Raw genomic sequence first — 19,554 nt, 5'->3', positions numbered from 1 at the left:
TCCTGATTCATTTCGGCCTAAGCGGCGATCTTCCTCAACTCATCATGCTTCCAATGTTGACATACTAGATGATTCCTCGAGTTCTGAGATACTACATACTATTCATATGATGACTTTATTGGATGGTTCCATTGCAACCTCTTCCTTCGCACACATAGGTGCTCTTGTTACAGCTCATCATGTTTCCTCATCTCAATCCTACTTCTAGATTCTTGATTCAGAAGCTTTAGATAACATGACATGTATGTCTTCTTTCTTTCAGTCATATAGCTCCTATTCAGGCAAGGACAAGGTTCATCTAGTTGATGGTTCCTTATCATCCATAGCCGGTAAAGGAACCATAAAGGTCCCTCACAGTTTTCCTTTGTCCAATGTTTTCAAGTCCCTAATCTCACTACTAATCTTGTGTCTATTAGTAGTGTTACAAAAATCTAAATTGTAGTGTTTCCATCTCATTGTGTCTTTCAGGATTTGGCACCAAAAAGAGTGATTGGCATTGCTTGTGAAACAGATGGCTTATATCTTCTTAACATCCCAATGTCTCAGCACATTCCACATGCTCATGCTTCTCAGAGTAATGGTAGGGTAGTCAATAAATCTCGAATGATACGATGACATATTTGATTGGGTTTTGTTTCTTTTCAATCTTTACAACATCTAGTTCCTTCTTTGCTTCAGTCTATGTCATTGTCAGAATTACAATGTGAAGTTTGCCAATTGTCATTCTTCTTATCCAACAAGTTAAACAAAAGTTCATCTTTATTTTCTCTTGTGCATTATGATGTTTGGGGTCAATCCCCTATTACTTCTTCATTGGGTTTTCGTTATTTTGTTACCTTTGTGGATGACTATAATAGATGTACGTAGGTTTACTTAATGAAAATAAAAGATGATATCTATTTCATATTCCAAGATTTTCATGCAATGTTTCTAATTCAATTTGGAGTAAAGATCAAAATCCTTCATTCAGATAAGGGAGGAGAGTATTCCTACAAGGTGTTGAAATAATTTTGTACTACTCAAAGGATAGAATAACAAACTTCATGTGTTTCCACACTCTAACAAAATGGTACTACCGAAAGAAGATTTATTGAAATTAGGAAGAGCTTTGTTGATTAGGATGAACGTTCCTAAGCTTTTCTAGTCTGAAACAATTCTTACTGCAAGTTACATTATCAATCGTACTCCCTCTAATGTCTTGAACTTCCAACCCCCTCTGTTATTCATTTCTCATGATCGTCCTTTATTTTTTGTAGTTCCACGAATCTTTAGGTGTGTCTGTTTTGCTCATATCTTTAGTCTTGCTCACACTAAACTTGACCCTAAGGTATTGAAGTATGTGTTTCTTGGTTATTCTAATTCTCATAAGGGTTATAAATGTTATCATCTACCTACCTTTGCCAATTATTCCGTAACCATCTTTCCCAGTTTCACTACCTTTGCCAATTATTCCGGAATCTACGATGGAAGTTGTGTAACCAACCAAGTCAGTACCTAATCTTTTTAGACGCACTTACACCAGAAAAGGAAAACAAGCCATTGTTGATCCACCATGCCACACCACTGAGGAGACAAATCCAATTTCTTCAGATTCCAATGTTCCCATTGCTCTTCAGAAAGGTAAACCTACTTGTACTTCGCATCCTATTTCTCAGTTTCTTTCCTATCATGATGTGTCTCTATCCTATCACTCCTTCGTAGCTACTATGTCTTCTGTTTCCATCCCATCCAGTGTGAAAGAAGCTCTCTCCAATCCCAAGTGGAAATAGACTATGGATAAGGAACTGAGAGCTTTAACAAATAATGATACTTGGGAGTTGGTGTCATTACCACAGAGGAAGAAATTTGTTGGCTGCAAATGGGTATTCACAATGAAGTACAAGTCAATTGGATTGATGGACAAGTACAAGGTTGGGTTGATTGCCAAGGGCTATACCCAGACTTACGTCATCAACTATCAAGAAACCTTTGCCCTGATAGCCAAAATGAATTCTATTCGTGTCTTTCTCTCTTTGGCAGCAAACTTCTCTAGGGAACTTCACCAACTAGATGTGAAGAATGCTTTCTTGCATAGTGATTTGCAAGAATAAGCATACATAGATACTCGTCCAGGAGTTTTTTTCCAATGTTGATGGGAAAGTGTGTCATCTAAAGAAATCCTTATATAGTCTCAAACAATCCCCACGAGTGTGGTTTGAGTAGTTCCGCTCTATTATGCAGGATGTGGATTACAAACAATGTCAGGATGATCATACACTGTTTTTCATACATAGTGGACCTCAGACTACAATTCTTAGTGTGTATGTTGACGATATTGTCATTTTAGGAAATTGCCCTACTGAGATCCAAACTTTGAAGCGTTTTCTTGGAAATCACTTTAAGTAAAAGACCTTAGACCTCTAAAATATTTTTTGGGTATTGGGATAACTCAATCCAAGACAAGCATTTTTTATCTCATAGCGCAAGTATGTGTTAAATCTGCTCCAAAAGGTTGGCAAACTTGGGGTTAAACCAGTTGATAGTCCAATTAAGTCAAATCACCGATTGAGTGAAAGTGATGGTGAAGCTCTTAAAGATATCAGTCGTTATCAACGTTTGGTTGGTAAACTCATCTACCTATCTCTTACATGACCAGACATTGCCTATGCAGTAAGTGTTGTTAACCAATTCATGCATGCCCCTTGTACGACACATCTTGATGTTGCCCGATGCATCCTTCAATATTTGAAAGGATGTCCGAGGAAAGGTTTACTATTTCGTGCACATGGTCACATGCGTGTGGAAGTATGGACAAATGTTGATTGGGCAAGTTTTATTACTGATCGTAGCTCGACTTCTAGGTATTGCACTGTGATTGGTGGTAATTTGGTAACTTGGCACAGTAAGAAACAGTCTATAGTAGCTCGCTCAAGTGCTAAAGCTGAGTTCAGAGCCATGGCTCTTGGCATATGTGAGTTACTTTGGTTACAACTATTACTTCGTGAGCTAGGTTGTTCATCTCCTACACCTTTTCAGCAGTACTGTGATGATAAGGTTACTATTAACATAGCTCATAATCCAACTCAACACGATCGCACCAAGCACATTGGGGTCGACCGATATTTCATCAGGAAGAAAGTTACTTCCGATGACATCTACACCATCTTTGTTCCTACTACACACCAGTTAGCTGATGTCCTTACTAAAGCCTTGGGTATTGCCAATTTTAATCATCTTCTACGCAAGTTGGGCATGTGTGATATTTTTGCCCCAGCTTGTGGAAGAGTGTTATCAGGGATATTTTTTTTTTAATTTGTGTTTATGTCGTGTCATTTTTCGCCTTTTCCTATTTATTATGTAACTTATATAAATAGGAGTGAAGAAAGAAAACACAACTTCTATGGAATTTCTTCATCTCTTCTGTCTCCCTTTATCTTCTCTAAACCGTAGATCAATTCTACATATATGTAAGCACGTGACACCCGGTAGCGGAGGCGGATAACACAACACTCAACACACATCCTCATCCATAAGGGTGGAAAATTCCTTCAAGGAGACTCGAACCCGTGACCTATACATCTGATACCAACTAGACAAGCTATTTACCCCAAAAGACCGATCTGATGGGGAAGGCACAACTATGAATATAAGAGTCACAGGTTGAACTGGGGCACAATACGTGAACTCGTGACACCTGGGAGAGGAGGCGGATAACACAACATTCAACAACTTATAGTCAAGTCCACATTTTGGACACCTCAAGTGTTTGTGCCATTGTTACACAAGCGATAAAGATAAGCACTAGAAGGTCTCTTTATTTATTTTTTTTTATAAGCACAGGTGTTGGTTTATACATAATAAACAACTGTTCCATATAAATTAAATAAGTGTAAGAACTGCTTAGCAAAAAAATATATATAATTGTAAGCAGAAAGTTAAAAAACAATTAAGAAATGAATAAAGAATACCCATGTTAGTGCTATCTGTGCTGATTCTTTGATTACATCGCCCAGTTGCCCGGTGAGATGCAAATCACCCTTTCCCATGGTTGCCGTGGCCTCAACAAACTGAACCTCCCCACCAAAGGTGGTCCACACAAGACCAACTGATACTCCAGGAGATGTAACTCGTTCTGCAGTTTCTTTGTCATCAAATCTTGGAGGCTGCCATTCAATATCAACACACTGTAACATCAGATCTGTTCATCATAAAAACAAACTTAATCTGGTAGATTAGTACCAGAGAAATCTGGGTGTTTGGACAATACACAACCTTATTTTAAGTGTCATACATGTAGCTCATGTGCCTATCATTACAGATCATCATATTAGGCCACCCACATGACGAATCATAGCCCATAAAGGGGAAGTTGACAGTCCCCACAGGCGTGTATGAATTATAACGCATGTGTGCCACGTTAGAGAACCGTTCACATGTACAACTAAGCCATGTTACACCAAACACCCTAGGTTTCCTCCAAGTACGGTATTTCAAACATAGATCATATTAGATTTCTATGGATAAGAAGAATAAATTACCCCAAGTACTTTTTCCAGCATAGCCTCATCCACAACCAAAGTCGAGGCATTCCTGAAAGCATTTGATATCTCACGATTGCTAACACCCATTCGAATAACCTCCATTTCTACTTCAGAACCATCTGCAAGCCTGCTATCCAGCAGCGGTGCAGCCATTGGGTGCACATCTTTGCTGAGTGGGACTGCATTTTCTTGCTGAGCAACTCTAACTGCAGCTGCACGAGCCAAGGCAGCTAAGTTCCTCTCCAAATTTCTCACACCAGCTTCTCTTGTATATCTCTGAATTACAAGTTTCACCATTTCCTGACACAACCCGAATCATCATTGAGACAAAGGTTAATGTAAGATTTAATAGAATAAATCATATGAGAAGAGATTAATCTCTGATATCTTATGTTGAGAAAAAAGAGCAGGTAATTCCATGGAAGCTACGCAACCCAGACAAGAAGAAACATTTTGTTCTTCTTTTTTCCTACTTATTTGTATGAAAAAAGTAAATGAAAGAAAACATACAGAAAGCCTAAGAGGTTGGCATGACCTGCCTAGGCCAAAGAAAGAAATACGAATGGTCAAGGCTCCTATTAATAACAAGGTCCCATAAAACCCCCAATCACAAACAACATATAATAACATCATCCATAGAAGACGACCTCTCATAAATAAGCATAAAGGTACAAACATTGGCGAACTTCTGAGACAGTTTTGAGCATCATCTAGGCAACCCCAAAATAGAGTACAAAATGGTTCATAGATTCCCCTCTTGCTTAACACATCAAACAAAAATCCATAATGATTTTTATTTATAGGTAAAAACACAATTATATTAAATGTGGTCCACAATGATTTTCTTGATGGATCTAAAAGAAATCAGTCAAAATTTTGTCCAAGAACGAAGTCCACAAAAATTCTACCTTGGAAGGAATCCTAGAATCTCAAAGAAGGAGCAGGATGCCATGTGGCAACAGGTGCCTAAGTGTAACGGCCATGTACTCTGACACCTAGAGTTTAGGTGTAGCTCGCCCCGGAGTCACCCGGGAGCACCCATGTAATACTATGTAAGGCTCGTTATGAAGCCATGTCAGCCCCCGTACCAGGGCATATCTGTTAGCTTAGGGTACATGTCAGCCACGTGCCAGGGCATCCTAGTTAGCTTAGTGGCATTTTAGTAATAAGGGAGTATGACCGGCCTCCACTTTTGATGTTTCCTTCTGGAAACCTGGAAAGGGAAAGATATCTACCTTGTAGGAAGGGTGTCAGTGCTATCCCAATCCCCGGCCTACACCCACGTTGTTGAAGCCTTGAAGCCCAGCTCCGTGGAAGTCCCGCGTGTCATAGGATCATCATTTGCTTGTAACGCATCTATTGCTTTTGTAACGCGTTGCACCGTGTAATCAATATTATATCAACAAAGTTGCCTCCGGGCTTTGCCTCGTGTTGCCTCGTTTACTTGTTTGCTAGCTACGTGTGTGTGGTGTACGATCATTTTACAGGCTTGCAAGTGGATTTGACCCCCTTGCGCCGCACGACCTCGTTTCGAAAGAATAGGGCCGTGACAGTTGGTATCAGAGCTACAGTTGTTTGAGCACAGTTGGTTTCCCCCCTAGCTATTCTCCCGAGATTCCATTTAGTTCACGCGAATGATGGTAAGAGGAACTACTAGTACCGCGGACCAACCCGCTCCAAACACACCAACACCACGTACAAACAAGGAACGCATTGAGGTATTGGAGGAAAAGATAGGTATGCTATCCGATATAGTTGATGGTATTGCGCGAATAGATGATCGACAGAACACGCTGGAGGAAAGAACCGAGACGTTCAGAACCAGAATGACTGACCTCGAGGAAGACGCTCGAGGATCCATAGCCATGTTACAGGAACAGATTACGGAGCTCACTACTAAGGTAGGCCTCCTGGTAAGAGTCGTTGGTAACGAGCGGCCTACCAGTAGTGATGCTTCTCCCTCGCGCTTGCGAGACCCCGAGCCACGCGCCTTCAGTGGTGCCCGCGATGCGAAAGAGCTCGAGAACTTCCTGTTTGATATGGAACAGTACTTCCGTGCAACTCGTCCGGATTCAGAAGAGGTAAAAGTAACAACTGCTTCTATGTATCTTGCAGGTGACGCTAAGCTATGGTGGCGAACAAAGTACACCGAGATGGAGAGTGGCCAATGCTCCATCGATACATGGGAAGACCTCAAAAGGGAACTGAAGAATCAGTTCCTACCCGAGAATGTGGAGTTCATTGCCCGTAGGAAGTTGAGGCAACTCCAACATACTGGTACTGTGCACGACTACGTCAAGCAATTTTCCGCATTGATGCTTGATATCCGTGATATGTCAGAGAAAGACAAACTGTTCTCGTTTACAGAAGGGCTTAAGCCTTGGGTTCAGACAGAACTACAGAGGCAACGTGTGCAAGATCTCAAGACTGCAATTGCCGCAGCTGAGCGGTTGACGGACTATTCTCCCGTGGATGGGAATAGAAAGAAGGTATCCAATCAGTCGAAAGGGTACTCTCAGCAGAGTGATCGCACCAATGGGTCTTCCAAAGGTAAAAATGGAGGATCTAGACACAATCCAAGCAGGAGATCCCAACGGGATTCCTCCCCTTCGAAGAACACCGGTACCCAGTCCAACAATCATCACAACAAGATTCAGTGTTACTTGTGTGGTGGTCCTCATAAGACGTTCAATTGCCCACAAAGAAGCAAGTTGAATGCATTGTTAGCTTCCCAGAGTGACCCTAGTCACGAGAGTTCGAGTGAGAAAGATGAGAATGAATCTTCTCACATGAGAGCTATGCATCTTTTGAATGCAATGAAACAGATCTCTGAGACTAAGGCGATCCGTCTGCGTAAGGGTCTCATGTATGTTGATATGGAGATTGGTGGTAAGACCACCCAGGCAATGGTTGATACGGGAGCTACACATAGCTTCATTGCCCCTGCAGAGGCAAAGCGCCTCAATATCCGGCTCGAAAAGGATTCAAGCCGTATGAAAGCTGTTAACTCCGAGGCCACTCCTATACAAGGGTCGGCCAAGTCCGTGGCCGTCAAGATAGGTCCATGGAAGGGTAAGCTAGATCTTCTCGCAATTCCCCTCGATGAGTTCCAAGTTATCATTGGGATGGATTTTCTGCGACAGAACAGGGCCGTTCCGATGCCATTTGCCAACACTTTGGGCTTGCTAGGTGAAAGTACAAGCTTCATTCCTCTCTCTACAGGTAAAGAAGAGGGAAAGATGATCTCAGCCCTTCAGCTGAAGAAAGGGTTGAAGAAAGGTGAGCAAACGTTTCTTGCTACCTTACGTGTTGAACCTGATGATCAGGACCATAGTTCAACTCCCCCATTGGTAAAACAGGTTTTGACTGAATTTGATGATGTTATGCCGGAAGAGCTTCCGAAGACCCTACCGCCACGTAGGCCGATTGATCATCAAATCGAACTAATACCTGGTGCCAAGCCTCCTGCAAAGGGGCCATACAGGATGAGTCCTCCGGAACTAGCTGAGCTACGCAAGCAACTTGATGGACTTCTGGAGTCTGGATTTATCAGACCTTCGAAGGCACCTTATGGGACGCCTGTTTTATTCCAGAAGAAGCATGATGGGTCATTGCGACTTTGTGTAGACTACCGAGCGCTGAACAAGGTTACCGTCAAGAATAAGTATCCGATTCCACTGATTGCCGATTTGTTCAATCAACTTGGGGCAGCCAAGTACTTTTCCAAGTTGGATTTGAGATCAGGGTACTATCAAGTACGGGTTGCAGATGGAGATGAGCCGAAAACTACCTGTTCTACCAGGTATGGTGCTTATGAGTTCTTAGTCATGCCCTTCGGCCTTACGAACGCACCTGCGACATTCTGCACCTTGATGAACGACCTCTTCAGACCGTACCTCGACAAGTTTGTTGTGGTATATCTTGATGATATCGTAGTATACAGTTCTACCCTCGAAGAGCACGTTCAACATTTACGCAAGGTATTCCAAGTGCTTCGCGGCAATCAGTTGTATGTCAAGCTAGAAAAGTGTTCATTCGCTCAAGAGCAGATTATGTTTCTTGACCACGTTGTGGGTAATGGACAGATCCGGATGGACATGGAGAAAGTGCGAGCTATTGATGAATGGAAAACCCCTTCTATTGTCATAGAACTCAGGTCATTCCTCGGTCTTGTGAACTATTATAGACGTTTCGTCCAAGGTTATTCCAAAAGAGCCGCACCTCTCACAGACCTGTTGAAGAAAGATCACACTTGATCCTGGTCGGACAAGTGTCATGAGGCGTTTGAAGACCTCAAGCTTGCTGTTATGCAAGACCCAGTCTTAGCTCTACCCGACATCACAAAGCCGTTTGAAGTTCAGACAGATGCATCTGACTTTGCTATTGGAGGAGTGTTGTTACAGGATGGGCATCTGCTTGCTTATGAAAGTCGGAAGCTCAATGATGCTGAGAGACGCTATACCGCACAGGAGAAAGAGCTATTAGCCGTGGTCCACTGTTTGAGAGTTTGGAGACATTATTTGTTGGGATCACAAGTTCATGTGAAGACCGATAATGTGGCCGTGAGCCATTTCCTGACTCAGAAGAAGTTGACACCGAAACAGGCTCGTTGGCAAAAATTCCTCGCAGAGTTTGACTTGGCCTTGGATTACAAGCCAGGAAAGAACAACAGCGTGGCTGATGCCTTGAGTCGCAAAGCAGAGCTAGCAGCACTTCAGCGACAAGTTTCTCAGGTTACCAGCACTTTACAGCAGAGAATTCATGATGGTTTGAACAGTGATTCCCAAGCAAAAGCCATATTGGATATGGTACAGAAGGGGAAAGCTCGCCGTTTCTGGATTCGTGATGGGTTGTTATATACCACTAAGAGCCGCATGTTTGTTCCACGTGCGGACGGGCTAAGACGAGAACTAATGAGAGAGTGTCACGACACTCCATGGGCTGGCGCCGTACATTAGCTCTCTTGGAGCGAGGATACTACTGGCCGAACATCCGTGATGATGTGTTAGATTTTGTGAGGACCTGCCTCATTTGCCAGCAAGACAAGATCGAGCGCGACAAACCAATTGGGCTGCTGGAACCGCTTCCAGTCCCCCAAAGGCCCTGGGAAAGTGTTTCTATGGACTTTGTCTCAGGTTTGCCGAAGGTTGCAGAGTATGGGTCCATCCTTGTGGTTGTGGACCGTTTCTCCAAATATGCTACATTTATACCGACCTCGACATATTGCTCAGCAGAAGAAACAGCACACTTGTTCCTCAAGCATGTCATCAAGTATTGGGGTGTGCCCAAGAACATTGTCAGCGATAGAGATTCAAGATTTACAGGGAGATTCTGGACCGAATTGTTCAGATTACTTGGGTCTCAGCTTGACTTTTCAACCAGTGGACATCCTCAAACAGATGGGCAGACTGAAAGATTTAATGCCATGTTGGAGGAGTATCTCAGGCATTTTGTCACTGCCAACCAAAAGGATTGGGCGAATCTACTTGATGTCGCACAGTTCTGTTTCAACCTTCAGAAGAGCTCTTCCTCCAACAAGAGTCCTTTTGAACTTATTACTGGCCAACAACCTTTAACTCCTCATACTATTGTTTCAGGATATCAGGGACAGTGTCCAAGGGCGTACAAGTTTGCTAAGTTTTGGCAGGACAACAATGAAATTGCCAGATCTTACCTTGAAAAAGCGTCTAAGCGGATGAAGAAATGGGCTGATGAACATCGTCGACCAGATCGTTTCAAAGTTGGTGACTTAGTTCTACTCAAGACAGATTAGTTGAGAAGGTTCAACCGAGTACAGCGAGCACACAGGGGACTACTACAGCGTTATGAAGGTCCAATGCTCATCCTCTCTCGAGTTGGCAAGGTCTCCTACAAGCTGAAGTTACCGCACTGGTTACGCAACATCCACCCTGTCTTCCATGCTAGCTGTCTCAAGCCATTCCATGCAGATCCAGCACGCAGCATTCCAACACGTTCACCTTCTCGTTCAACAATCCAGCCGGAACGTGTTGTCGACCAAGTTCTCGCCGAGCGTCAAGTCAGCAGCACTTCAAGCAAACAGCAGCACATGGAGTACTTTGTCACATGGAAGAACTTACCAGAATGCGACGTCACCTGGGAGAGAGCAGAGAACCTACAACCATTCAAGCAGAAGATTGAAGAGTTTGTCAGGGACAATGCGACGAGGACGTCTGCAGAATAGGTGGGGGAGACTGTAACGGCCATGTACTCTGAAACCTAGAGTTTAGGTGTAGCTCGTCCCGGAGTCACCCGGGAACACCCATGTAATACTATGTAAGGCTCGTTATGAAGCCATGTCAGTCCCCGTACCAGGGCATATCTGTTAGCTTAGGGTACATGTCAGCCACGTGCCAGGGCATCCTTGTTAGCTTAGTGGCATTTTAGTAATAAGGGAGTATGACCGGCCTCCACTTTTGATGTTTCCTTCTGGAAACCTGGAAAGGGAAAGATATCTACCTTGTAGGAAGGGTGTCAGTGCTATCCCAATCCCCGGCCTACACCCACGTTGTTGAAGCCTTGAAGCCCAGCTCCGTGGAAGTCCCGCGTGTCATAGGATCATCATTTGCTTGTAACGCATCTATTGCTTTTGTAACGCGTTGCACCGTGTAATCAATATTATATCAACAAAATTGCCTCCGGGCTTTGCCTCGTGTTGCCTCGTTTACTTGTTTGCTAGCTACGTGTGTGTGGTGTACGATCATTTTACAGGCTTGCAAGTGGATTTGACCCCCTTGCGCCGCACGACCTCGCTTCGAAAGAATAGGGCTCGCTTGGAAAGAATAGGGCCGTGACACTAAGGCAACCCACTGAATAAAGATGTTAAAGATCCAAATACATGACAGTTCCAGAAAAGTATAGCAGTCACTAATGTAGCCTAACTTCGAAGTACATTCGCAAGTCCTTATGAAGTTGACTTGTAAAACTTTAAGAAGTAGGCAGGTTTATCAACGTTTACTAAAACCTTGTCAGTGTCCGAGTTGTTTGGGTACTCCTTGTTAGTACAGTTTGGGGACTGGATCAAGGGCTTCCTAGTCATTCACAATGCTTGACCACTCGACTATGTAGCACTGTGGTTGTCACTCACGTTAAAATCTAGAATCTGGAGAGATTTTGTAATGCGGAATGCAACCGATGATGAGAATTAGTACAATTTTATTTCGCCAGTGACGAAATCTTCCCAACCAAAGAGAATTAATGGGGACATCCAATCTTGATGAGTAGATGTTAGTTTTTATTTATATTTTTGTTTTAGGGCTTTAATTTTATGTTTTTTGAACTTATTTTGATATTTTATTGGCCCATGGTCTTAGTATAATATTTAGGGGCAGTTCAATAACTTCAGTTTATTTTTTATTTAAGATTATTAGGATTTGAAAATTAGGAGATAGAAAGTCACGAAAATTAAGGTTATTTATTTGGTATTTTAGTTTGACTACGATTCTTGATGTATTTTCTTTATATAGGTTGTAGTAGGATTTTTTTAATAACGAACAATGAAGATTTGATGAAATAAAGAATTAGTTTCTTTAATGGAGTGAAGTGAATTCTCCACCATTCTTGGTGTGATTCCAAGAAATCCTGGTATGATTCCTAGATTTTATCTTTCGATTCCTTCTCTATTTTTTTTTTCTAATCTTTATTTTTCCTTTCTATGGTTTTATTTTTTTCTTGATTTTCTTTTAGTTCCTTGTTCTTGATTTTCTTGATTGTTGAAACTCCTTTCTTGATTCTTGAAACCTACAAATCTTTAATCCTTAATCATTTCCTTACCCCACAAACCTTTAACCCTTTTTATCTATCCCGTCGTAATTGCGAAAAAAATATATATTTTACTTTTGGGTTTACCCTATCCTAGCCCTTAACCCAATCCCCAACCAGAATTCCCTAAACCCCCATATTTCTTACCTCCCCTCACCGTCCTACATCATTTTGGGTCACTAGCAGTCAAAGATAGTAGTCGAGGAATCAATTTCTTATTTCAGTTAGACGTTTGATTTTGAAGTTTGCGATGTGGTCAATCAGTGTTTAGACTTGGACAAGTCATACAATCTTGGACGATTTTTAAAACCATATTCCAAATTACCCATGCAATGCACTATGCCAAACTACAGTTAGGGCTGGCAATGGGTCAGATAATATCCACTTACATGTCTCATCAGACCCGAATTATTTGGGTATGAGGACAATTTTCTTTATCCAATTAAGAATTCGGGTAAATTTATCCTCAATTATTTTATCCAAAAAAATGTAGTGTCAATATGGATATGCATACTATCCATTTATCTGAATTTAATACGATAACTTCACAATAAGACATGTGTATAACCCAAAATTAAGGTTCTTCCATCATCTTCACGCTAAGGAATATATATCCGACTTGGACATCCGCTTGAAATTTGGGTACAAATCGGATGCGAATATCCTTTAAAATTTTGGATAAATAGTCAAATATGGATATCCTTAACAAAAGTGAGTAAAAAATTGAATATTGATTACCAGATTAAGAGTTGGGTAAGGATACGTACCTGTGCTTCATTGACCCACACTTGACCCATTGCTAGCCCTAAACTACAAGCTAGGGCTAGCAATGGGTCAGATAATATCCTCTTATCTAAATCATCCTACCCGAATTATTTGGGTATGGGTACAATTTTTTATCCGATTAAGAATTTGGGTAAATTTATCCACAGTTATTTTTTATACGAATATTTTTAGGGTCGGATATGGATTTGCGTCCTATCCAACCTGAATACCCATTTATCCGAGTTTAATACATTAAATTCACAATAAAATATACGTATAAACCAAAATTAAGGTTTTTCCATCATCTTCACAATGAGGTATATACATCCGATTTGGATATCCGCTTGAAATTTGGGTAAAAGTCGGATACTAATATCCTAAAAGTGGATAAATAATCAGATATGGATATCTAGCACAAGTGGGTAAAAAATTGGATATAGAGTTGGATAAATATATGAAAATAAGTTCATTAGACCCAACCCCGACCCATTGCAGCCCTAGAGAGTCCTAGCCATATTGTGTATGATTTAAGAAAAAAGAGAACTAAAGTAATTACCATCCTCCATCATGGCCCGAAAAATATACTAGAAGAAAATTATCCAATGCATGCAGAATACTGAATACCAACCATCAACCAAAGAAAAAGGAGAAAACATCATTTGAAAGAGGGTGCATACATAAAAGGGTTGAAGCAAAACAAAATTGACAACTCGATGAAAAGCAAAATGCACGAGTTACAAGTTTACAACACTGCATTACGATTTGATAGTGTGAACAGCAGTATCATGGTCTATAATCAAGAACTTGAAACCATAGGAAAGATTTTATGGACATCTTTAGATGCTAAGTAGGCTATCATGACATGTATATGGAGAAGAGTCAATCATTCCATTTAAAACATTACCCAACAATTGCATTACCTCAGGAATTTGGAGAAACTCAGATGTTAATCCATGCTGATCCAAAACTCGAGGTATTAAATGCTTCATGGCTATTCTCAGCTTTTCTTCAGGTGTATATCCAGGTAGCTCAATGACTTCCATTCGGTCTAGAAGAGGTGGAGGAATAGGTTGGATCCTGTTTGCAGTCGCAACAAAAATCACCTTTGAAAGGTCGAATGGAACATTCAAGTAGCTGGTGATCTTCAGTTAAGAAATCCACTTTTCAAATTATAAGACACATTACATGGTACATGATACAGTTTAATCAGAGTTAGCCTCATGCCTGCATGCCACATGTACATTACTACGTTGGCATAATATACATTTTTTGATAGGTATAGCCCTTCCTATCTAATACAAAAGGTCCCATGATTCTGAATCAATCTTACCTAGGATCGCAAATCCCAAGTTTGTCTATGAAGAAGGGATCTTTCTTTCTTTTTTTAAGTGAGCTGGACTTGAACCCATGACGTCAAATTTGATTTGCAATGTGTCAAATCAACTGAGCTACGGGTCTAAGCCTAGGGGATTTATTTGTATTAGTGTCTAAAATGGATTTCTTGTGCAATACTAATTGATAAGGCCTCTTTTTTTTATAAGTTGAAATTTTTTGACAAGTGAGATTTTATTGATTAAGAAAGAACAAAAATTATAATGGATTTCTTTTGTGTAATGCTAATTGATACGGCCTCATTATTATTATTATTATTATTATTATTATTGATAAAGAAAGAACAAAAGCCAGCCACCAAAATGATACAATAGAAGTAAAACAGAAAAGAAGAGCATACATTACAAAACACTCAGGGATCACATAAAAGATCCCACTTGAATAAGAAATCTTAGACGAAAAAAACTCCTCTAAATTGATAGGGCCTCATTGGTAAGTGCTCCAAGATCTCGTGTATTGGAACACATGGTATTGGACCCGAATTCATCAGTTAGAAACATTGTCTTTTCCAATTGAAACCCCTAATATATGTGGCATAATATACATACATATTATAAGACCCAGAGCTCAGATTTTCCCCCTATCCAAATCTTTATACGGTCTTAAACCTCATCCGAATATATACTTCATGGAGGTCCATTTTGAGATTGTAGAAATTCAATCACCATATTGAATTGAGGGCAAACCAAAGGAAACCAATAACATTCCTATTAGAGGATATCTCCCAACAAAAAAATGCTATCAGGAACTAAAGGCTTTTATGTTATAGAAACTTGTGTAAAATCTCAGTCAATCAAAAAGTTGAATAAACAAGTTTTTAAATGTTGATAATCAGTCAAACAACATCAGTCAAAAGTTTAAACTTTCAAACACATTTCAACATTTAACCGCATAAACCAATACACAGAAATTCAAGAGAAGAATTTGGTTAACGAATGTTGGTAGAAATAACTGAGGAACAAGTGCCTGGTAAGTAAAACTCGAGGATGTTAACAAGAAGATAATAATCATTAATGAAAAGAGAAATAGATATATGACAGATGAATATATAAAAACGTGAAAAAGATTAAATGGAATTCATCATGGAGAAAAAATGGATACTGATCATTGAATGCTTTGTTCTGCTCTGGATCAAGAACCTCCAGAAGTGCTGAAGCAGGGTCCCCACGAACATCAGAACCGGTCTTGTCAATCTCATCAAGCAGCATAACTGGATTGTTAACAGCTACTCGCTAAAATAGAAAACATGAAACATGCACTTTAGTCTTTGCAAAAGGAAATTAAGTCAAAAGTTTCATAAACAAGCCTGAATGCCGAAATAAGTGAAACATAACCAAAATCTAAAGTCGGCAGATTACATACATAGAAAATAGAAGAAATCAAAGGTTATGAAGCTTGATTTTTAGTATGGTGACCCAGTTTACATGCATATTCATTGCACAGGACCCTCCTCTCAACAAGGACGAAAGTTTGATGTCACAAGTCACAACTCCTTGAACGAGTTCCACATAAAAATCTATGATTTAGAGAGACCATAATGAGGAGACATGAGATGGGTACCTCATATTCCCTCCCTACAAAATGAATTGATATCGATTTGCATTGATATGGTTTCTTATAAATTCCGTAAAACCAAAAAAGCTGGTAGAAATAGAGTAAATTCAGGATGTCTAGACTTTAATAAACCTCATTGTAAAGATATAATGAAATGGGTATGTTGCAATTCGAATCGACATCATGTACAGGTAATAGTAAGAACAACTTATATGGGATCCAGTTTGAACCTTTAGTCCTTCAACAAGCCGTCCCGGCATGCTCCCTATGTATGTCCTCCGATGTCCTCTAATGTCGGCCTCATCCTTGACACCACCAAGAGATATCCGTACGAATTTTCTGTCAAGAGCAGTTGCAATGGATGATGCCAAAGATGTCTTTCCAACACCTGGTGGACCCACAAAGCAAAGTATGGGGCCTCTGGCGTCTGGTTTAAGCTACAATCAAGTTCATGTAAATTAACACTATATTCCTCCCATTCAATAGTAAAAAAATATAAGTCAAATTAAACATAATAAGAAATGGTTAGGGAATAAACCTTGCGAACAGCTAAATACTCAATAACTCGTTGTTTGACTTTGTCTAAACCATAGTGGTCATTGTCGAGACGTTCTTTTGCAGCTCTCAAGTTTAGTTCATGTTCTTCACTAGCCTTCTGCCAAGGCAGATCGGCAAGAAGCTCCAAGTAGACACGCGAACTACTATATCCAGGTTGCTGAGGTTGCATTTTTTTCAGTCGCCTAAGAGCAAAGAAATTATAAGAATCTCCCTCTACCTGTTTCTAGATTTTGGGCTAACCATGAATACAACCATATAAACGCCAAGGGTGTCAAATTAAAATTTGATAAAGAGAAACTTTTCATCAAAACTTCCCCCAGCTAAGTCTTTAAACATTTAATATAAGACATATAATTGGAACAATAGTTCTAGTTTACTCCAACCCCGTATAGATTTTAGATGTTATAATTTTGGAGAGAGGTGGAAGATAAGGAGAGCAAGAGTAAGTATTTGATAGAATTGAGACATGAAAGGTTTAATGAAAATTAAACTACAGATATAAATTTTATTAAGGCCCTGCTTGTTTGCACCATAAACAAATGCAAACAGAAACGTTTACGTTTATTTGCGGGATATGGGTGCTTGGATGCTAAAATTCTGGTGGGCCCCACCATAAACTAACATAAAACTGCGTCAAAATTTCAATGAAACTTCCGTGAATTTTTATGGAGCAAATAGCTCCACAAATTTTTCTGTTAGTTGAGTTTCCTCTATGAACACGACTTAGTTAAGTTTCCTCTATCAACACCACTAAGAGATTACATACAATACGACTTGGAGCCACTCTCTCTCTCTGTTTTTTCAAAGAAGAAAACCAATTTCCTTGTCTTTCATCTTTCTACGCAGGAGCTATACCAACAAAGTTGAAAACTCCATAGGTGAGCGTCTCTCTCTCTCTCTATTTTTCTTTTCTAAGAACTATTTTGGAGATTTGAAGCTTCAGCTTTATCTTCAATGGCGATAGCGACGTTGTCTTCTTCGTCTAAATATGTTCTTGTTCTGTTTGGGGTAACAAAAACAATGGAGATTTGAAGCTTCGACTTCATCTTCAATGGTGGCAACGATGTTGTTTTCTTCGTCTAAATATATTCTTATTCTGTTTATTGGGGTAACAAAAACAATGCAGATTTGAAGCTTCAGCTTCATCTTCAATGGTGGCAACGAACGTTGTCTTCTTTGTCTAAATATGTTACTCTGTTTATTGGGGTAACAATAGAAGTTGGGTCTGGTAAGAAGATAAGAGTTTAGGTTCTCCCATAACTTTATTGCATTACGTGTGTGAATAAGTCAAACAAAATATTGTTTAAAAGATTTTCTCATTAATTCATAGATCACATCTACAACTTCATAGGTCTGACTACTCATTAAAAGTTGGGCAAATAAGACAAGACTTTCTATATATATATATATATATATATATATCTCATAAATAGGAAAAAGAAGAAAAAAAAAAGTAAATTAGAGAAAAAGAAAATGTATTTGGAAGTGACAGATCCACTATTGACCGTTCACATCTTGTAAACTTACCTTTCTCTCTATTTCATTGTTGTCTTTTTTGTCTTTGTCACAAGTTAAGAGGTACTTAGAAGTAGTTTTTGAAATTAAATTTTAATTTAATTGAGGAGTGGGAATGAAAGCGTGACTTTCGATGTTTCTCTTAGGAGATGAAATGGGTAAAAAGGACATACATAAGATACACATACACAGTCTACAAATTTAAAAAAATTAGTATTTTATATATTTTTAATAATGTTCAAGTGATTTGGAGATGATGATCTGATGGTTCTAGTTTACAGTCTCTTGTGATTTATGATTTATAATTTCAAGATAATGATACGATGGTTCTAGTTTATAGTTTATAGTCCCTTTTTGTGATTTATGATTTATAATCTGGAGATGATGATATGATGATTCTACTTTATAATTTACAATTCCTTCTTATGATTTATAATTTATGATCTAATGGTTTTAGTTTAGGATGAATTTAAATCTTGATAGAAATCAATAAGGTATCCAAATTAGACTTCTTTGTTGAATTATTTTGTATTTATTTGAAAATATCAAAATCCAATATGGATTTTTTGTCTTTAAATTTAATTTGACATTGGGTAGTGTGTGGGTGTCCTCTTTTCTTCACTATAAATTATCATTACTATTTTACATTGTCAATATGTATTTGGAATTTGAATTAATTATAATATTTCATAATGAAAATTTATAGATGGACGATTGGAACAATGAAAGTGCCCGACAAAAACGAGTTGCTATAGTGGCAGCTGCACATACTGAGTATGTTGCAGCTGTGATTGCGGCCAATTATATTTTAGATGTACCAAGAGAGCCCCACACTAATAGAGATGCAGAGAGACAAGATTACATGGACTCAATCATGTATAACAATCACAAGTGTCGAGCTAATTTACGAATGGGGACTGATGCATTTCAAAATCTATGTAAACTGATGAGAGATCAAAGACTTATGAGAGACACCATACATTGTAAAGTGGAAGAGCTAATGATGCGATTTCTACATTTGATTGGACATAATGTACGACATAGAGTGTTGGAAGGGCGATTTTATCGATCTCGAGAAACTATTAACAGACAATTTAATGAGACTTTAAATTGTGTGATTCGACTATATAAGTGTTTGGTAGAAGATCATGCAGTCACAATCTACAGAGGTGGTACCCCATTAGAAATTAGTTCTGACACTAGATTTATGCCATATTTTAAGGTAAACACATAAATTACTTATTTCTAAAAATTATATTTTAAGAGTAGATAATCACATTTTTAGTGTTATTTTAGGATTGTATTGGTACATTAGATGGGACACATATCGTTGCAACTATACCAGAAGAAGAACAAGATAGATTTCGAGGTAGAAAGGGTGGGACCACACAAAATGTGTTGGCAGCATGTTCTTTCGATTTAAAGTTTACATACATCCTTGCTGGATGGGAAGGAACTGCACATGACCAAA

General features: G+C 39.4%; 1 protein-coding gene across 3 annotated transcripts in view; it reads right to left on the bottom strand.

The window, feature by feature from the left end:
* The window catches only part of LON2 (lon protease 2), a 48,699-nt gene that overhangs the window by 10,847 nt on the left and 18,298 nt on the right, over positions 1-19,554 (bottom strand). For all 3 annotated transcript variants that reach the window (XM_086457647.1, XM_086457646.1, XM_086457648.1), the window contains 6 exons: positions 16,549-16,750; positions 16,241-16,447; positions 15,558-15,688; positions 13,985-14,198; positions 4,518-4,820; positions 3,948-4,142 (listed from right to left, as the gene is read on the bottom strand). In XM_086457647.1, the coding sequence (XP_086313773.1) occupies positions 3,948-4,142; positions 4,518-4,820; positions 13,985-14,198; positions 15,558-15,688; positions 16,241-16,447; positions 16,549-16,750 (1,252 nt within the window). The remainder of the gene's footprint in view (positions 1-3,947; positions 4,143-4,517; positions 4,821-13,984; positions 14,199-15,557; positions 15,689-16,240; positions 16,448-16,548; positions 16,751-19,554) is intronic.

This window comes from Akebia trifoliata, chromosome 11 (assembly GCF_017979445.1).
Source record: "Akebia trifoliata isolate Shusen 1 chromosome 11, ASM1797944v1, whole genome shotgun sequence".
Taxonomy (NCBI): Eukaryota; Viridiplantae; Streptophyta; class Magnoliopsida; order Ranunculales; family Lardizabalaceae; genus Akebia; species Akebia trifoliata.
The sequence above is the reverse complement of the archived record's forward strand: the minus strand, read 5'-3'. Positions and strand labels throughout refer to the sequence as shown.